The sequence below is a fragment of the Indicator indicator genome, chromosome 11 (genome assembly GCF_027791375.1).
Source record: "Indicator indicator isolate 239-I01 chromosome 11, UM_Iind_1.1, whole genome shotgun sequence".
Taxonomy (NCBI): domain Eukaryota; kingdom Metazoa; phylum Chordata; class Aves; order Piciformes; family Indicatoridae; genus Indicator; species Indicator indicator.
Window position 1 is genome coordinate 31,567,450 of NC_072020.1, and position 19,249 is coordinate 31,586,698.

The window sequence follows — 19,249 nt, forward strand, 5'->3', positions numbered from 1 at the left end:
CAACAACAACAACAGGAAAAGCAGAAGGACAGCTAACACTGCAGTCATATAATTAATGAATGGCACAGTGGAGTCTCAGCTGTTGTATAACACTGGCCATAGGCTTTCCCTAACAATTTTTGCTTCAGTTAAATACATGTGGTAAAGATATTTTGAGAGGACAGCAACATCAAATATTGATTCAGTATTTCCAGTGACAGAGTTGCTAAACAACTGTTGTCCCAATGATTAAGCATTATTATTAACTTATTAAATTATTAATATTAATTAAATAAATTCCCATTTGTGTTTCAGATTTGGAAACCAGTTCTTTTAAAGAATTAAACCAAGCCTTTTCCGTCTGCGTGACGGCTCCCGTCCCAAGCTCCCCAGGCTGCACTGCACCCGCCATCCCCAGAGGACAAGTACGGAAGACGTTCTCTCCCAAAGACTCTGTTCCTCCGCGTTGAGCACAGGCAGAAGGCATGGGACACCCTGAGATCGATCGGACGAAACTCCCATGCCGCTGACAGACCGACTCGTCGCCTCTCGGGACTTACCCAGCTACAACTCAGGCAGCGAAGCTAGGCGTGGGACGGGCGAAACACCCCACCCCAGGGCGGCGGCGAGGCCCGAGGGCGGGCGGGGGGCCAGGCGGGGAGGTCCGGCCGGCATCGTGCCGGCGTGGGCTGGAACATGGGGACAGTTAGCAGGGAGGGGTACGGAAGGGGCTCCATCCCTCCGCGTTGCCATGGTGAGGGCCGGGCAGAGGAGAAGAGAAAACAAAAGGGCTGGAAAGGGTGGGAAAGAAAGGGAGTCACGTGACGCGCGGCGCACCGGAAGCGCACGCCGCGTGCAGGCCGTGACGTGGCGGCGGCGGAAGTACGTGTGTGTGTGTTTTGGTCAGGGCCGAGGCGGCGGCGGAAGTCAGCAGCGGGCTGGGTGAGGCACGGCTGCGCCCCCGCCCCTCGCCCCCACCCCTCTCCCGCGCCCCGCCGAGGAGCCGCCTCCCCTCTTCCCTCTCCTCCAACCCACCGTGCCCCGATTCACCCGCTAGTCCCGGTGGATAGACAGACGTGGCTGCGCCGCCTCCAGGCTTTCCAGGCTCGGCTTCCCCTCCTCCACGCGCGGCCGCTGCGGCCTGGCCAGGTGAGGAGGTAGGCGGTGGCGAGGCGGAGGGCCGCGCTCGCGGGGGGCCTGATGAGGAGCGGGGAAAGCGAATAGAGTGCCTGTTGTTCGGGCTCCTGCTGGCTGTCGTCTCTCGGGTACCGTGGACAGGCCCTGCGGGGAATGCTGGGCCTTGGTGTGGGCTGCCGAGGTGGGCAGCCCCGTGTACGAGGAGGAGAGGCTGGTCTCTCCCTTCCTGTCTCAAAATGGCGCCCCCGATTTTCCCACTTCCCCTTATTCCTGTGCCTGGAAGAGAGCCGCGGGGGAGGGGAGGCTGCGGTGGCGGCGGCGGTGGGAGTTGGAGGGGCTGCGGCGAGGAGAGAGCGGGCTCTGTTGCAGTGATCACTGGGTTCAGCTGCAAGGGCCAGGGTTGTTACCTTCGAGTTGCCCGTGAGATACGAAGGGGAGGTTGGGTGTTAGGGTCTTTGCTTTTCCTTTCACTTGCGGCTGGAAGAGGGACGGTGAATAAGGTGGTGAATAAAATAGACAGGACGTCGCTAGCCGAGGGATAGCGACAGACCTAGTATAGTGAGTGTGCTGTACATAAAACTTAATTTGAAACTAGATATAAAGGTAAAGTAAGGTGAAGGGACAAATCAATGTCCTCGTGTTTTAGAAGAGCTGACTTGTATAAGAATCATCAAAATGTTCCGAACAATAGGGCCATGACAGGCCCATGGTTTTCGATGATTCTTAATTTTTTTCTACTACTTTATGCCTCTTGCAAAGCTTGGGGATAGAAAAGAGAGGCTGAACAACTAACGAAGTAGCTGAAAATAATCAGTTTCTTCCACTTAATGTTCAGACCAAGTAAAAAGCATGGCATCTTTGTTTTATCTAATTTGGTAGTTGCAGGCAATCTAGATTGCTTCTATGTATTGTTATTCTGTAATGACAAATGTCAGGAAAAGATAGATGTTGGCTGAAGTGAGGTGGCCAGAGATAGTGATAGTACAGTCATCATTACTTACATTTCCTATACGATAAACTAGTTTATTTGAAAGCAATTAGTGCTGTATATCATTCATATGAGCTTATTGAAATGGCTATTAACTTTAATTGGAAGCCTATGATTTTTTTGCAGTGATTGTGTTGATTCACTTGTCTGACTTACTGTCTCTTTATTTTTCAATGCAAACCAGCTTATGTGCCATAAGTATTTTGATACCTGTGCATATTGCTGCCTTGACCACTGCAGTAAGATGCTACACAAATTCTGCCAAATCTAGAAGGGAATAACAAAAACTTGGTTAGTAGGAGTGCCTAATAAAAGGAGTGACTTTTTAAAACCTTCAAGATGGTATAAAAAAATTGACAGTAAATAATGGTGCAGCCTCAGCACTGTATGATCATTCTCCAAGTGTGTGAAAATGTTGAAAATTGCTACAATAGTGAGTGTGTCTGTGGTAAGAAACACAATCATTTGCTCTGAAATATAAAAGTGGCAGAATGCTCCATTTTTCAATTTATTGTGGGATTTTTTGTGGTCATTGTACTTGCTAAAGCACTTAATCATATTTGTTGTAGGAACAGTGTTGGTTGTCTTGATCTCATCAGTAGGCTGGCTTTTTTTTTGTCACTAGTGTTATTTTGATACTTCTGTATTAACTTTCATGTAGTTTAAGATAGGCATTAATCAGAACGCTCATGACTGAATTATACCATTCAGTTGTGAGTTTCTAGGTATTGGTTAGGACTGTTGGTGTTTTGTACTTTGACTCAAACATAATAAAACGTGTGGTGATCTATTAAAATACTTAATGAGTATTTTTTGTAAATAAAACTAATTTACAAAGACTATCTAGCAGCATATATCAACTTCTAGAGTGATGAGAATACCCAGCATCTGGTAAACTACTCGGTAGGGTTTAACTGGAGTACTTTCCTAATATGTTCCAAACTTCATTGCTCTGGAATGGAGCTGCTGTGTCTTTCAGACCAAAAGAAGGAAATTTCATACTAAGCAGAAGTTCCTACATTTTTGTAGTGCCCAAGACTGAAAAATGGGCCTTATTTTTTAATACATGATGAAATTCTTACTACAAATCATGTAAATGTCAGAAAATCTCCCTCATTTCTATCCATATGAAGCCATCCATCTAAGAAAGTTACACAGTATTTTCCTCAGCACATTGTTATACAATTCCCTTACATAGCTTCCATGTATCAGTTTAGGATCTTGCTTCAAGTCAAACAGATATCTACTTGCTTTTATATAGATGTGTATTAAGATTTTCTTTCTTCACATGTTCCAAACATACTGAATTGAAAGTTTGCTTAGCATTCAAAAGGAAAGGATGGAGATGATAGTGGGTATTTTCATTTAAGAGAAGGGTAAAAAATAGGTATGGCTGCTAAATCCTTGAAGTAAATGTTCATAACTGTCTCAAAAGTGATGTGTCAAAAATGGCTCAAATTTGCAGAGTGTGTGTAGGGTACTTGAATATAGTATTGCTCTCTTTTGTGGTGATTTTTTGTTCTTAAGGGTTGTATTTTATAGATAAGTTAAGAAACTGGAGAATGAATGTGACCTGAGGCTTCCAGTGTGTGGGGGGTTTGTAGCATTGAAATCTACTTTTAAATCTTTGTGAGGCACTATGTTCAGCACACAAATGTAAAAAGAACAAGCTAAAAACATTCTGCAATGGCAGTGTCAAACTGTAGTATCACTTAGGCCAAATGCCTGGTGCTGCACTTGGGTCACAACCCCCTGAGTGCTTTTGGCTTGGGGTAGAGTGGCTGGAAACTGTAGGGTGGAAAAGGACCTTGGCTGACCCTGAACATGAGCCAGCAGTGTTCTCAGGTGGTCATGAAGGCCAACAGTATCCTGGCCTGTATTAGGAATAGTGTGACAAGTAGGACCAGAGAAGCGATCGTGCTCCTGTGTGCGGTACTGGTGAAACAATACCTCAAATACTGTGCTCAGTTTTGGGCTCCTCACAGTAAGAAAGACATTGAGCTGGGGGAGCATGTCCTGAGAAGGGCAGTAAAGCTGGTGAAGGGTCTGGAGAACAAGTCTGAGGAGGGAACTGAGATTGTTTGGTCTGGAGAAAAAGGGGAGACCTTGTTGCTCTCTACAGCTACCTGAAAGGAGGTTATTGTGAGGTGGGTGTTGGTCTCGTAATATCAAGTCATGGTATCAAGGCATAGAACAAGAGGAAATGGCCTCAAAGTGTGCCAGGGGATGTTTATATTGGATATTAGGAAAAATTTCTTTACCAAAAGAGTGGTCAGACATTGGAACAGGTGCCCCAGGGAGGTGGTGGAGTCCCCATCCCTGGAGGTGTTAAAAAACCACGTAGACATGGCAATTTGAGACATGGTTTAATGATCATCATCATAGGTTGATGGTTGGACTTGATCTTGGAGGTCTTTTCCAAACAAAACAATTCTAGGATTCTTTTTAGAAAGAAGAAAATATTTCCTCATTTTTTATGTTTGCATACTGACATGTTGCAAACTTACCGAATGGTTTCAATGTAATTTGAAACTTCAAAATATTATTTACATATACACTTATACAGGATGTGAGTGACTTTTTCCTACTAAGTTATTAGATCTTCTGATGTGACTGTTGAATGAAAGATGTTTGCAGTAGATTTCTGGGACTTGATGGCCTTCCTCTTAGGTAGTGTCATCTCTTGTGGCTTGACAGCTGCTTAGTTTCTACATAGTATTTGAATGTCAAAAATGGTTTCTGGTGATGGGAAGGATGTTATAAATGTGCAAACTTTGAAGTTCTGTGATAACTACAGCTTCAATAGATTGGGCACCTATAGAAATTGAGTTGGGTATTTTTCTTGACAACCTCTTTCAGCTTTGCTTTCTGAAGGAGTTTTTGCAAGGGGTAGTAATTCATATCTTGTATATAACACTAATCTGAATAGCTGAAAGCTTTGAATGGCCAGTTGAAACCAGGAGATAGGAGTTAAATCAGTCTTGTCTGTTTTTCTGTCATACCTCCTTTTATTCTCACTATAGGAAACAGCAAGCAAAAAAAGTAGTCACAGCAAGTAACCAGTGTAGTGGGTTGATTTTCTTCACTGTGCTTCATCCAGAAGTCACTTGCTCAAAATTTCTAACTCACATAGTCATTGGATGTAGTCCTTCTGTCTTTATTAATGCTCCAGAGTTTAGAAAAAACATGGAATGAATTAAGACTCAAAGGATTTAAAATTATTTCATGGTTATTCAAATGCACTAGAATGCTACAGCAAACAGGTGTATTTCATTTTAAACCAGAAAGTCTTCATTACCTTTTGAAAAGAAAGGATAAACAAGTGGCTGCCAGTGTTCTGAGCTACTTATACTTTGGCTATGCCTTGCTGCTTGCTTTCTTGTAGTGTAGTTAGGGAGACATTAACTGTTGTCGATGCATTTTTATCCAAATTGCTCCATGACTTCTGAAATGTATTTCATCAGCACATGATACAGAGGGAAAGAGACTTGCCTGAGAACCAGCATACACCAGCTGTGCATCAACTGTTTAATGCTGTAAGAATGAGAGGTGTGGCATTTTTAAAATAACTGAATCTGTTCCTGTGTTCAAAAATGCTCAACCAAAATTAATGTGTAAGAGTGATAGCATTTAATTGCAATGGTGTTAATAACAGTGGTGGGATATGCAGATGCTTTTGCTTGACAGAAACAGGAAAATATACCACAGGGAGAGAATGTGTTTGCAAGAAGATACAACTAAAGTTTGATACAAATGTTGATTTAAGGATATTATGACAAACAGGACACAAGCTCAGGATAGACAAGGATGAATACAAGATTGGAATATCCTACCTGGAACAAGCTAAATTATTTTGAGAGGTATAGGAAATGGCAGCATGGAGTGGAGGCTGGAACTCTGCTTGAGTGTTAGCACCTTCCAGAAAAGATTCTTCAGGACTTGGGTTGAGTTTACAAAAGGGGTGTTAAGGAGGAGACTGAAGGCTTAGTGTCTGACTTTAGCATTCCAGTTTGCTACACTCTTAAGTGCCTAACACATGTACTAAATGGTTTAAATGGGAAGATGGCTAAAGACTACTCCTTGCTTTACAAACAAGAAGTAATTTGAAAGTCGTGGCTCTGCTTACCTTTTAGCAACATATGTATTAAAGCCATTTTCTAGATCAGGACAGTGTGCTACAAAGTGACATTCTAGAAAAGCTGTGTGCCCACAAAGTATGCATCATTCAAGTAAACAATCAGCTGCAGCAGGATAAAGTTGCTGGATGGTTTGTGATTTTGTTTGGTTGAGTTTTTTAGCATAAATACAAAAGCAGATGGCTCTGAGAGGTGAATGACCATCACTTACTTGTATTTCCTGTGGGCTTCCTTGGAATTCTGTTTTGGGAACTGGGAGGAAAGAGAAAATTATTATGCCAGATTTTAATACAGCAATGTCTATATGCAAAGATTTAATCTTTACTGTTAAGCATGTAAAAGCATAAATCTTAGGCTCAGAAGGGATACCAGCAGAGTCTAAAGGCTTCCCTCTCCATATCAATAAATACAATGTTTTGTTTTGGTTTTTTTTAAGTGTTTTAAAAAAGAGTAGGTAGACCAAGGAATACATACTGCTCATACTTGTTCTTAACAAATATCTCTGTTGTGAATATTGATCTGCTAGGATGTGTTAATATCGGAAACAGCAATTTATCATCATCTTTGGTGGCTTGCCCAAAGTGATCTTAGCAGTCAAGACAATCCATTTTCTACCTATGGAAGGCTTTGTATTTTTGCTTCTCAAACTACAGGTGTTATCTAGAGAAGATGTTAATGATTTACAGATGTACACATCTGTACTTTTACGGAAGTTTCATTTGATATACATGATACAAGTGAATTGATGAAGTATACTTGCAAAGAGCTGGATGTGATTGAGTTTTCCCAATTTTAAGATTGGTCAGTGGGGCTGACTTTAGAACATTGCTTAGCAATAGCAGAAAAACTATTTATCATTTTATGTTTTACCAAGAATGTGAAAATCTGCATCTGTTGTGTTAAAACGTATGTTAAGAAATAAGAGCTGAAAGTCTTGCAAGAAGAAACATAATTGGATTTTAATGGCCTAATTTGAAGCTTTAACTTTAACTAGGTATTGAAGAAGGTAACTGGTTCATTTGTCATAGATTTTTTTTTTTTCTGTTTGACATCTTGACGGTAGCAGTGCCTTGGAGTATTGAGTATTGGATAAATGATGTGTAATCCATATTGCTTTAGTGAATTGGATTTTTCTTGCTTGGTTTGTAACTAATACCACCCACTGTCTTTTCATAAACAGGTTGGTACTGGCAGAAGTATTGCAGAGATCTGAATCCTGGAACTTGCTTTTGAGAGCTTGAAACAAAGGACTTCTTTCTAATTTGGACATGGCTAATCGAGGAGCAACAAGACCCAATGGGCCAAATGCTGGAAACAAAATTTGCCAGTTCAAATTAGTACTTTTAGGAGAGTCTGCAGTTGGCAAATCAAGTTTGGTGCTTCGTTTTGTAAAAGGACAGTTCCATGAGTTTCAAGAAAGTACGATTGGAGGTGAGAAAATTATCCTGTTAATCTGTTGAGTTTATATTGTCCTTGCCCTTGGCAACCTTGAATGTAATGGCATTTCTGGAATGTGTGACTGACAAGCAAGGATCAAATCTGAGCCCTATGTCTCTTAATTGAGAGCTGTACTTTCTAAGCTAACAGTTGTGGTTGGCACAAAACTGTAGCAAACATCCATGACAAGTAGAGAAAGCAAACGTGCTTAAAGTGCATAGTTTTGAAAACTGGGGTTGATGGTATGTTTTGTTTGTGAGTGGATGTGTGGCTACTTTAATTGTGGTGTGTGCTTCATGCATGAAATAGCTGTTGAATAAGAGTTAAGAACTTGGTTGGTATGAAAACAGTGCTGCATCTTCCAAAAAGTTTCTGTGTTGTCATTTATGCATCCTGGCTTTGGGAGAACATGCTACATTTCTGGATATACCTTTCTTTGTTAGTAATCACAAAATTCAGCTTGCTGTTTTTATGTTTTGTCACTTCAAACAAAGGAAGTGCTGGCTACTTGAATTTAAGAAAAATCTTTTTAACTGTCAAGAGAATTTTATCCTACTCCCCACCTGCCTGGCAGATATCTTTTGTTGCATATTGTATGTTGAGGTTGGTTGCGCTTTGAGCTGTGCTCCTCCTTCAGTAAGTTTAAATTTACCCTGAACTACCTAATGGCATACATACTTAAAAAAAAAAAATATTTTTAAGGATGGATAAATATTCTCTAATAATCTCTGTTCCTGCCTGCATGGATCAGTCTAACAGCCGTATCCACGTAATTCCCTTTCCATGGTCTGTGCGTGTCCTTATACATGAACAGTTGTTGAAATGTAAAAAAATCTAACAAAGTTCACAAAAATAAATACAAGCTGAATTTCAGTGCATCATTTGTTTTACCCTATTTCTAGCTGTTACATGTATTTATTTTGTGTATATGTCAACATAAGTGGAGAACCACTTTTCTTCTCCTTTAAGACTTAGTCTTACTAATGCTGGCTTCGTGTATTTTATAATGGCTTTAGAGTAAGTGTTAGCTGTGTGAGATAATACAGAAACCTTTCATACTATGTGGTAACATGGGAGAGCATTCCAAAAGATTTGTAGGGAATTAACTTCTTCCTAATTTCAATGTGGTTTTTAGTTTTAAAAACACTGTTAAAATTAAGTGAAATTAATTGTTGCATTTCAGCAATCTCCAATCCATTTAATTTCCTTCTTTGTGTTGTGTTTTTTTTTTCTTTAGTGCCTGGGTAGAAACAGGGATAACCCAAGCTCCGTTACACCGTTTAAAACCTATCCAAAGGTTAAACAAGTCTTAAGTTCAAGTTCAGCTATCTAGAGTTTAATGTAATCTCTCTCTTGTGGCTCTTCCGTAATAAAATTGAAACAAGGAAATGCCATATGATGCAGCTGAGAGATACTAAATGTAGCAGTATTGGAATTCAGAAAAAGTTCTCTATAGAAAAAGCTGTCTAGCTTGTGGTTACCTGAGGTATCATTTTCTTTGTATACAGAAGAGCCTTATGACAGAGAGACTTATGTGTGTTGTGAATCTGAGTTAAAACATCTATGAGGGCTTAGTTAGAGGCAGGCATGTCATGTGGTAGTGTTTGATAATTAGACAGTGCCACCTCAGACTAGCCTGTTAGTTGCCTAAGACAAAAGTGTGGCTGTTAAGGATAAGCTTTCAGATAATTAACACATCTTGTAACTGACATTTTGTGGTGGCTGAATGTTCCTTTTGATAAAAAGAGGAGGATGTCGTAGAATAAAACACATGTTTTATTTCTCTTCCTGAGGACATCCTTTCATTTATAGAGTGTAGGTGTATTCTTCCATTGAACAGAATAATGCCTATAAGAACTTCAAATTCCATTTGTTTTAATGTCTTGTGTCTATTTTTGATAAATACAAAATTGAGCTGGTTCTCAGAAGGAAGCCCTTAGTCTGATGGAGAATGCATGGTGGCCTGTTTTATTTTGATTCTGGGCTGGTTAAGGAGCCACCAAGAGGAGATTGTTCTGCCAGTGCTTGGATATTCAGCAGAGATTTATGGTCATTTAGCATTGGAACATCAAAGCCTTTACCTTCTCCAGCCTTCCTGCTCATCTGTGATGGATGCTAATCACCTGAACAGTTAACTAGTTGGCTTCTTGATGGTAGTTAGTGTTCTTTATAAATCACAATTGGCATGCTGTTGGTTTACTGTAATGAGTTAAGCTGAAAGTTGCAGCAGTTCTGGAATGATTCATAGGCTATAATTTCTTGGAGTATGTGGGACATGGTAACATCTCAAGTATGCAAGGGTTATGGGTCAGTACCTCTTCAGACATTTGATTTAAATAGGCCACAATCTGTGAATATGCTTAGTGGTGAGCGTCCCTAGTTCAGGCAGTTGGGGAGGCTTCCCTTAGCATTTCGTCAAGTAGGCGGCCTTAAAATATTTCATTTGTGCAAGGAGGAAGGGCAAGCCAGTGCACAGTATTTCACTAAAATGTCTGTCATGACTGGAGAAACACCACCAAGCCTTTCTGCTGGATTGCTCAACCTTTCCTCTAAATTCTTGACATTGTACGTTTTCTGCTATCTATGTACCGGGTAAACAATGTGACTGTAAAGCAGGTAAACAAGATAGCTTGTCAGACCACCATAACAGTTCTGGGGTTATTTTTAAACTTCAAAAGCTGAAGTAGAACAGATGGCTGAATTAAAACTCTCAAAGGGTTAAGAGAATCCAGTAGATGGTAATCTTGCTTTTGTGTTTTTCTTTTCTCCTCAAGAAGTTTTTGAGAGTCTAGCTTAGTTTTGTAATACAGATACGCAGCTCCATATTTCTAATATGTACCATAATATGAATTGAAAATCTTTATTAGGAGTAACTATTTGAAGACTTGTGATAAATTAAAGGACTATTATTTGTGGTAATGGATCCAACTTTCCTTGAGGATGCAGGTTGTTAAAATTATTTGGAAATTAGTTCTCGAGATCACTTAGAAAATAAAAAATATGGCTGCTTTGAGAGCAAGATACTTCTGAGAAACTGATTCTGAGATACTACTGAACTGAAAATCAAGGCTTTGGGATACTCATTCAAGTAATGTGCATACTGTAAATGTCAGAACTGTTGAATTATAGCATGATGGGATGCTGGAATTGGTATTCTCTATAGCCTGTCAATGCAGGAAGAAATGGATCTAGGAGATTTAAGAGAAGGCCTGTGATTGTTCAGATTCACCATTAGAAAAAAAATAAAAAGAAGAGTTCTTTACAGTTATTGCTTTCTTCTGTCTTTAAGCTGAGGAAAGGCTGGTGGTTTAAAGAACTGTTCTGTGTTTGTGATCAGCTACCTTCTGTCAAATAATGCTTGCTACAAACCTGCTATATTATAACAATAGACTGGAATTGTTTAAGCAAATAATTTTCATCTCCATGAAGACAGTTTTATGAGAGTACCTAGTCATAAGCAGATTCTGGTTTCAGCACCTGTGTCTCTTTTGTAGCTGCTTTTCTAACCCAGACTGTATGTCTCGATGATACAACGGTAAAATTTGAAATCTGGGATACAGCTGGGCAAGAACGGTACCACAGCTTAGCACCCATGTACTACAGAGGAGCACAAGCAGCTATAGTGGTGTATGACATTACAAACGAGGTAAGTGCTTGGGCACAGGGGAGCTTTGCAACTTAGCAGCCTTGCATTCATCTTTCCTTAATTTTTCTCACTGACTTGTGTGAATTGATTCATCAAAGAGAACCTTTTAAAGATCATCTAGTCCAATCCCGCCTGCCATGGGCAAAGGACATCTTGCACTAGATTAGGTTGCTCATTTCATATTTGACTATGCAATGTTAAATTGTATCTGTAAATGTTTCTTAACAAGACCACATTTCTGGGGGGTTGTTTAGAGAGAAAAAGGAAGCAACTTCTGATGCAAAAGTGTTTCAAACTCACTTTTAAATCATTTCACCAGAATTGAGCTGTTAGTGTCACCACATAGAATCATAGAATTGTTAGGGTTGGAAGGGACCTCAAGGATCACCTAGGTCCAACCCCCCTGCCATGGTCAGGGACATCTCACACTAGATCAGGTTGCCCATTGCCATATCCAGCCTGGCCTTAAAAACCTCCAGGGATGGGGCTTCTACCACCTCCCTGGGCAACCTGTGCCAGTGTCTCACCACCCTCATGGGAAAGAACTTCTTCCTAACATCCAATCTGGGTCTACCCATTTCTTAGTTTTTTTTTCCATTCCCCCCAGTCCTATCACTACCTGATACCCTAAAAAGTCCCTCCCCAGCTGTCTTGTAGGCTCCCTTCAGATACTGGAAGGCCACAGGAAGGTCTCCTGTCAGCCTTCTCTTCTCCAGACTGAACAGCCCAAACTCTTTCAGTCTGTCCTCATAGGAGAGGTGCTCCAGCCCTCTGATTGCTGGTGGCAGTTTGTGGTGGTGAAAGACATTAATATTGTGGTATTGCAGGTTACATGTGAGGCTTGGAAAGATAGCACAAGCCATTGAGACCAAAGCCTAAGATAACTTCATTTCTTACTTAACTTAGATCAGATATACTTCACTTGGTTTTGGTAAAATGAAACTTCAATATCAAAACCCTCAAAAAAACATAGAAACTCTATACCATAATGAAAAGTGCTCAGTAGTTAGTGTTTTGAAGTCTTTTCAATATAGCTGTTCATAAACTCAATTCTTCTAGAGGAGAAGTTAAAATTCCTTTTTTTTTTAATTTTTTTTTCTTGCCTCTTAACCACACCTCTTTCTTGCCTGTCTACATAAAGATCTTCCTATCTTTACTTACCTTTTACAGCATTACCCAGACGAAGCACAATTTAGCTCTAAGGTAGGAATGTTTCATTTTAAAAGCTCAGTTGACAAGTTGGAGTGTGTGCTGCCTTGACAAAGGTAGCAGCCTTGTGTTGGCCTTTTGCTTGAAGTATAGGTAACAGATTAGGATAATAGGTGAGCACAAAAGGATGATAAAACTCAGTTGCATCATTTTGCAATCATTAACAGGAGTCCTTTGCAAGAGCGAAAAACTGGGTCAAAGAACTTCAGCGACAAGCAAGTCCTAACATTGTAATAGCTTTAGCAGGCAACAAAGCTGATCTAGCTAACAAAAGAGCTGTGGATTTCCAGGTATGTACATAACTTGTGGTTATAGAAATAGCTTTTTCTCTTGTTGGTTGGTTGGTTGGAGTTTTTTGTTTCTTTGTTTTTGTGGTGTGTGTTTGGTTGGGTTTTGGTTTGTTTTATATTCGGTTTTGTTGTGGGGTTGTTTTGTTTGGGTTTTTCGTTGTTGTGTTTTGGGGTTTTTTTTGTTTGGGGTTGGTTTTTTGTTTGGTTTTTTTTTTTGGTTGGTTGGTTTGGTTTGGTTTTCTTTTTCTTTTTTTAATAGAAAGTAAATAAACCAAGGAAGAGCTTGTATGCATAGCCTGGGTAGTTGTTACAGAGGTCATGCGTGAAATACGAACGTCAGCTGGGACTAATTAAATTATACATGCTACTGCCAAATCTATTTCTGTACAAGTGATATGTAGCTATAGACTTTTGAATAATTGTTTGACTATGAGTAATAACTAATTTATTTGCATATCTTTAAGGCTAATTGAATTTCTGTTCTTTGATGTGACCTCCTGTCTTCTACCCAAGATTACCAGCAGCTACAGTGTCAGGAGATGAGATAGCAGGAATTCCCAGTGCAAGCCATTCTCTCTGACTTGTCAGCAGGAGAATTTTGATTGTTGCATGATACAAAGCTGATTGATTGTGCTTAGCTTCCTTAGGCTATGCTGTTGAATCTGTGATTTTGATTGTGCTTTTCACAGCACTGTTTTTTTGTTTTTTGGTTTTTTTTTTGTGTCGTGGATATATCTGTGCTCTCACCATTACAGTTTATAGTCTAGAAAGTTTAACCAGCTTATCAGAAAGTAGCTTCCAAGGCAAATAAAACTTAACAACAGATAGTTCTGGTCTGTTATTTGATTGAATTGAATTAAGATTGTATTTATTAGTTATAAATTCTCTTTACAGTTTTAATATGTATTTGATGTCTCTGTGTGTGAGGTACTGCTTTTGTACCTATAGGAGCTGGACCATGAAGGTTAGCAGTGTTCTACCAGAATTCTGTGTCAGTTGTAACAAAGGTGTGGGATCTTTATGATTTCACAGAATCACAGAATGTTAGGGACTGGAAAGGACTTTGAATGACCATCCAGTCCAACCCCCCTGCCAGAGCAGGAGCACCTAGAGCAGATCACACAGGAACACATCCAGATGGGTCTTGATTTTTTCCAGAGAGGGAGACTCCACACCCCTCTGGGCAGCCTGTTCCAGTCTTCTGTCACCCTCACACTGAAAAGATTCTTCCTCCTGTTTCCATGGAACTTCCTATGCCTCAACTTCTACCCATTGGCCCTTGTGGTGTCATTGGGCATCACCCAGCAGAGCCTGGCTCCAGCCTCTGGGCACTCACCCTGCACATCTTTATCAACAGCAATGAGGTCACCTCTCAGGCTCCTCCTCTCCAAGCTCCAGAACCCTCAGCTCCCTCAGGTTCTCCTCATCATCTTTGTGGCCTTGCACTGGACTCTGTCTGGTAGTTTCCTGTCCTTCTTGAACTTTTTTGTTGAAATTTGTGGTATTTAACAAAAAATTCATGCACATCTACAGTAAAAATGAAATTGAATTGGACAGTAGAACTACCTTTATTTCTTAGTGCAATTACAATCTTATGTTTTTTTCAGTGTTCAGGGTTTTGTTAAAAGGATTTTTGAGCTCCTTGCAGGCTTTGACAATCAATTGCAAAGCACATTTTAAACTTCTATGCATTTGTTCATGTGTTCTTTCAGATACAGTTACATAGAACTTAGCAAATGTCACTTCATACAGAATTCTGTAGATTTTTTCATCATAGGTATTAGTAGTCTGGCTTTTTTGTACATTTCCAACTGAATGCAAAGGCAATGGATATAAACACAGCACAGGAGGTTCCCCCTCAACTTGAGGAGGAACTTCTTCCCTGTGAGGGTCATGAACACTGGAACAGGCTCCGCAGAGAAGGTTGTGGAGTCTCCTCTGGAGACCTTCAAGACCCATCTAGATGTGTTCCTGTGTGACCTGTGCTAGATTCTATGCTCTGGCAGTGGGTTTGGACTCGATGATCTCTGGAGGTCCCTTCCAACCCCCTAGCATTCTGTGATCCTGTTATATAATTGTAAAAGCTGAGAATTCTCAGCTGAATTGGCTGACAGGAAGAGTGGCAGAAATTGGAAACTTTCTCTAAACTGTATTTCAAAACTAAATTCAGAGTGCAAATGGAGGTAAAGTAGCAAGATATTTAGTATTGTTTAGTTGTTTTAAAATGGTGGATTTCTGTCAGATGATGAAACTGGTTTGATCCATCAACCTCAACGGTTGAAAGATTCAAGGTAGTTGACAAACAAGGTTACCTTTCCAGTGCAATAATAGACTTGCTGACATTTGATGGTACTGTCTGAAGCTTATTTGTTCATGATGTGACAGCTAGTGTCTTTAATAAATATTTATTTTTGCCTGAGATTTTTTTTTTTTTTTTTGTGTCTGGATACTTTCAAGGTGAGTAAGGATTTTTAACATAGGGGTTCTAAATGTTTAAATGCTTTATTGAATTGTAACTTCTTCATAGCTGATGAGTAACACATTTCCACATGAATCTTTCAGCAAACTTTCCTGCAGAGTGGTATAGAAATTGTTACTAATCCTTAGTGGCAGTAAAAGTACAATTTATGATGATTGTACAGGTTTTGTGGGTTTTGTATTAATGGAGTAATGCATACTGATTTTTAACTTTCAGGAAGCACAGGCTTATGCAGATGACAATAGCTTACTGTTCATGGAGACATCTGCCAAAACATCTATGAACGTTAATGAAATATTCATGGCAATTGGTGAGTTTGTGAACAAACTGAGAGTTGGAGGGAATTGTTCTCCTGAGATTCATACCATCACCATTTTCCTACCCCAAGATCTTTGGTTTTCATGTAAATTATTTCTGGCACTGAAGTTTCCATAGGACCTTTCAATGTTCTGAAGTCAGATAAACTTACTTGAACCACAGTTGCACAGATCTTCTGTCAAGCACCAGAACACTTGGAAGAGCTGTGCTAAGTTACTTCTGAATTCTGTCAGCAAGTTCTGTGTACCTGTTTTGATTCCATGATTAAAAACTTGTACTGCTTCAAGTTCAAGCAAGCTCCATTATTACATGCAAAAAGACACCTTTAGGTTACCTATACCTTTAGGTATGGGGAACAAAAAAAAAACTTTACACAGCTTTTCTTAAGTGTAAGATGTACTTGGCATTTGTTAATCAAATGTAGTGCAAGAATGTAAGTGGAAAAATATAAATACATGCCTTGTGTTGGTATGTTGCTTACAGAAGATTACACACTGGCTTGGATAGATGCAGAACCTGGAAAAATGCTACTATCTGAAATGCAAAAGTTGTGCTTAAATTCCATGTCCAAGTATAAGTAAAGAACGCTTAATGTGAAGAGCAAATTTACTGATGTATTATTATCCCTAACATAACCTTGGGGATTTCTGTAAAGATGCTTATATATAGTAGTAACTTACTAATTGTTAAGACCTTTGTGTGAATTCCATTGACACACAAAATTGTATTTTATCATTAATAAAAAATTGATAGTGGAAGAGGGGAAAAAAAATGCATTTTTAGGCTAGTCATCAACCTGTTTGGTAATAACCTTAATCACAGAGGTGACTCTGCTACTGGGAAATAGTAATGTCTGGTGTCAAATCACCTTCTCTACACCTGTTTATTTTACACTACAGTGACTTCTCTATCCCATTCTTTTTTGAGAAACAGCATTGCTTGCAAAAGTGAATGTTGCTGAAAAGGTCTTATACTCTTTGCAAGTTACTAAAGCAGAAGGTTAATTTGTGGTGTGGTTCAAACTTCCAGCAGATGCAAATTAAATTAAATTATCACTGTAGCAACACTTCATAACAAATACTTGCTTTGTATTCACTATAAATATTTGGGGGTGCTGGGTGGAAAACATAATTGTGTGAGTGGAAAGTACTTGTCTCATAAATGTTTGAGGTAGGCCTGCATTTAATGATACAGAAATGGTCAATTACACTATTCTGGTAAATTTTTTTTAAATTAATTTGTTCTAAAGGTGCATTTTGCATCTAGTTTTAATAATAATAATAATAATAATTCCTAAAATGTGGTAGTTTTTTGGCAGTTTAAATTGCATTAACAATATCTCTTAACCTCTACATATTTTCATGAAGTACACAAATGTAAATTTGAGAAATTAGAACCTGGCTATTTTGTCTGCAAGATTGGTTGTCCATGTGAGTAGATTTTCACATTGATGGAGAAAATTCAGCTTGGTCAGTGCATCATAGTAAGATCTGTGCAACAGTGGACCATGAAAGGAAATCTTAATAAATGTGTAACTGTTACATGGTATTTGGAATGGCCTTTTGCACAACATGGATGCAGCTCTCAGGACTGTGTGTGTATATGGATCCCATTCAATTCACTCAAGAGCTAGAGGAAAGAGCCAGGCTGAAATAGAGGCTTGATACAGTATCTGGCTAGATAGCTGGGCTTCTGGTTTGTGCCAGCACTGCTGATCTTAAAGCCTATTCTGCTGTAGGTGGATTCCTCCAAGAGGCATCATTTATTGGCATAGCATACCTGTGAAAATACATTTTGCTGTTCAAGTTGCTAATGCAAAAATCAGGTATAAGACAGGTAATCATTAAGAGGTTGTGTCTAAACCTCCTTTATTACCAGCACGTTGAATCAAATCAGATTTTACAGTGATTATACTGATACATTGCTTGTAGAATAATATGTTGACTGTTTGTGTATTCAGGTGATTTAATCTTAGTGCAATCTCAGATTTAACTCTTATTTCTTGTTGACCTTATAGCCAAAAAATTGCCCAAGAATGAACCACAGAATGCAGGAGCCAACTCTGCCAGAGGAAGAGGAGTAGACCTTACTGAACCCACACAACCACCCAAGAGTCAATGTTGTAGTAACTAAAACGTCAGTTGCTTTAAACTGTTCTGAATATTCTTCTGCTTCCTAACTGTTAATAACCATGGAATTGGAGTGCTTAACCTGGCCCAGTACTGCTTCCAAACAGCAAAGAGACTTATGATAATAGTCAAGTTCATGATACAGAGTTTTCTTTTGACCTAAAATTTTAACATGCATGTATCCACCACTGGCTGTAATGTTTCAGCAGTAGAGGAGAGATGGAATCAGAATAAACTTCCTTCAGCTGAAAGGTTTTTAAAATGATTTACCATTAGAGGTGTAGAATGACTACTTTCTGTGGACCTAATTCGCCAGTTCCTGTAGCCTCAATACTGATTACTGTTAAAATAAATACAATTGGGACTTCTCATAATTCTCAGCTATACCTTAAAAACCTTTTTAGAAACAGGGTCTAAAAATTACTTAAACTTATTCACAGTATTGATGCAACCAGTAGTTTCTGCAGGTGTCTACTGTTTAGTTAATACATTCCATAGCTGAATAATTTAATTACAAATAATACTTGCAGTAACAATTTTTAAGAACCCTGTGCTTGCCAGAAAGTGGAGTTTTAGTTTGTACACTGTACGTAAAATGATCTAAGGAACTTAGTGAGAAATCAAGTTTAACTTCATTGCTAATCTGCTCAGAGGGTACAGACCAGTAAATTAAACTTTACAACTTAGGATTTTCTTTTTTCCCTCTCCAGACTGTAAGAGTTCTTCAAGTAAAACCACAACAAACTCAGTGTCTGTGAATTCTTTCTTGGTTTCGATCATTGCTGGCCATTGCAGTTTGTTTTTCCCCTAAGGAAAAAAAATAAATAGTGCACTAACAATTATGTACATCCAACTTGATTTTAAATTTGGATATTAATGTACTGTAAATAGGTACTCTGCATTGTAGTCTACATTTGTTTAATACTTTCTGTAATATTTAAGAGTTGCTTAAAGGTATACAGAATGTACAGTTACTTAAAGCTAACTTTTTTTCCTCTCTAATCAAAGGGGGTTCTAAGTTCTTCCTTTGTGGCTAGAACAGTAATAAATGATGCTCCTGTATCTGTAACATAAGTACTGCTGTCTGTCAGTAATGAACTTTGCAACTTTGTTTTCCAAAGTACATTTTATTTTGATCTGTCCAGTATATTGCACTAATTCTTTTAGTTATTTTTCATTATAATGAAATCTACCAAGGGTGTCAGAAGAGATGAAATAGTCTATTTAAATGTAGAATTGATAGCAGATTTCAAATGTGCAGTCATCTGGGTTTAGCAAGGAAAAGGACAGTTCACCAGTGTTTAGTTTTATATTGAGGTGCTCAGGTTTGAATAAAGTGGTTTAAAAAAAAAAATTATTACTGTTTCTGACTTGAGAGCTTCAGAAGGTTTTATTGCATTTGCATGGTTCCAGACAAGGTGTCTGATTTTACTATATGGGTCAGCATTTCAGATGATTACAAGTAAATACATGACACAGCTATATATAGGCTTGTACTGTA

At 39.1% G+C, this 19,249-nt stretch overlaps 1 protein-coding gene across 1 annotated transcript; it reads left to right on the forward strand.

Moving 5' to 3' along the window:
- Nucleotides 1-991: 991 nt before the first annotated feature.
- RAB5A (RAB5A, member RAS oncogene family) lies at nucleotides 992-19,086 on the forward strand. The gene is made up of 6 exons (XM_054385101.1): nucleotides 992-1,128; nucleotides 7,421-7,671; nucleotides 11,172-11,323; nucleotides 12,700-12,822; nucleotides 15,518-15,611; nucleotides 17,637-19,086. The coding sequence occupies exons 2-6, from the start codon at nucleotides 7,509-7,511 to the stop codon at nucleotides 17,750-17,752; spliced, it is 648 nt and encodes a 215-aa protein (XP_054241076.1). The 5' UTR covers nucleotides 992-1,128; nucleotides 7,421-7,508; the 3' UTR covers nucleotides 17,753-19,086.
- The last annotated feature ends 163 nt before the right edge of the window (nucleotides 19,087-19,249 follow it).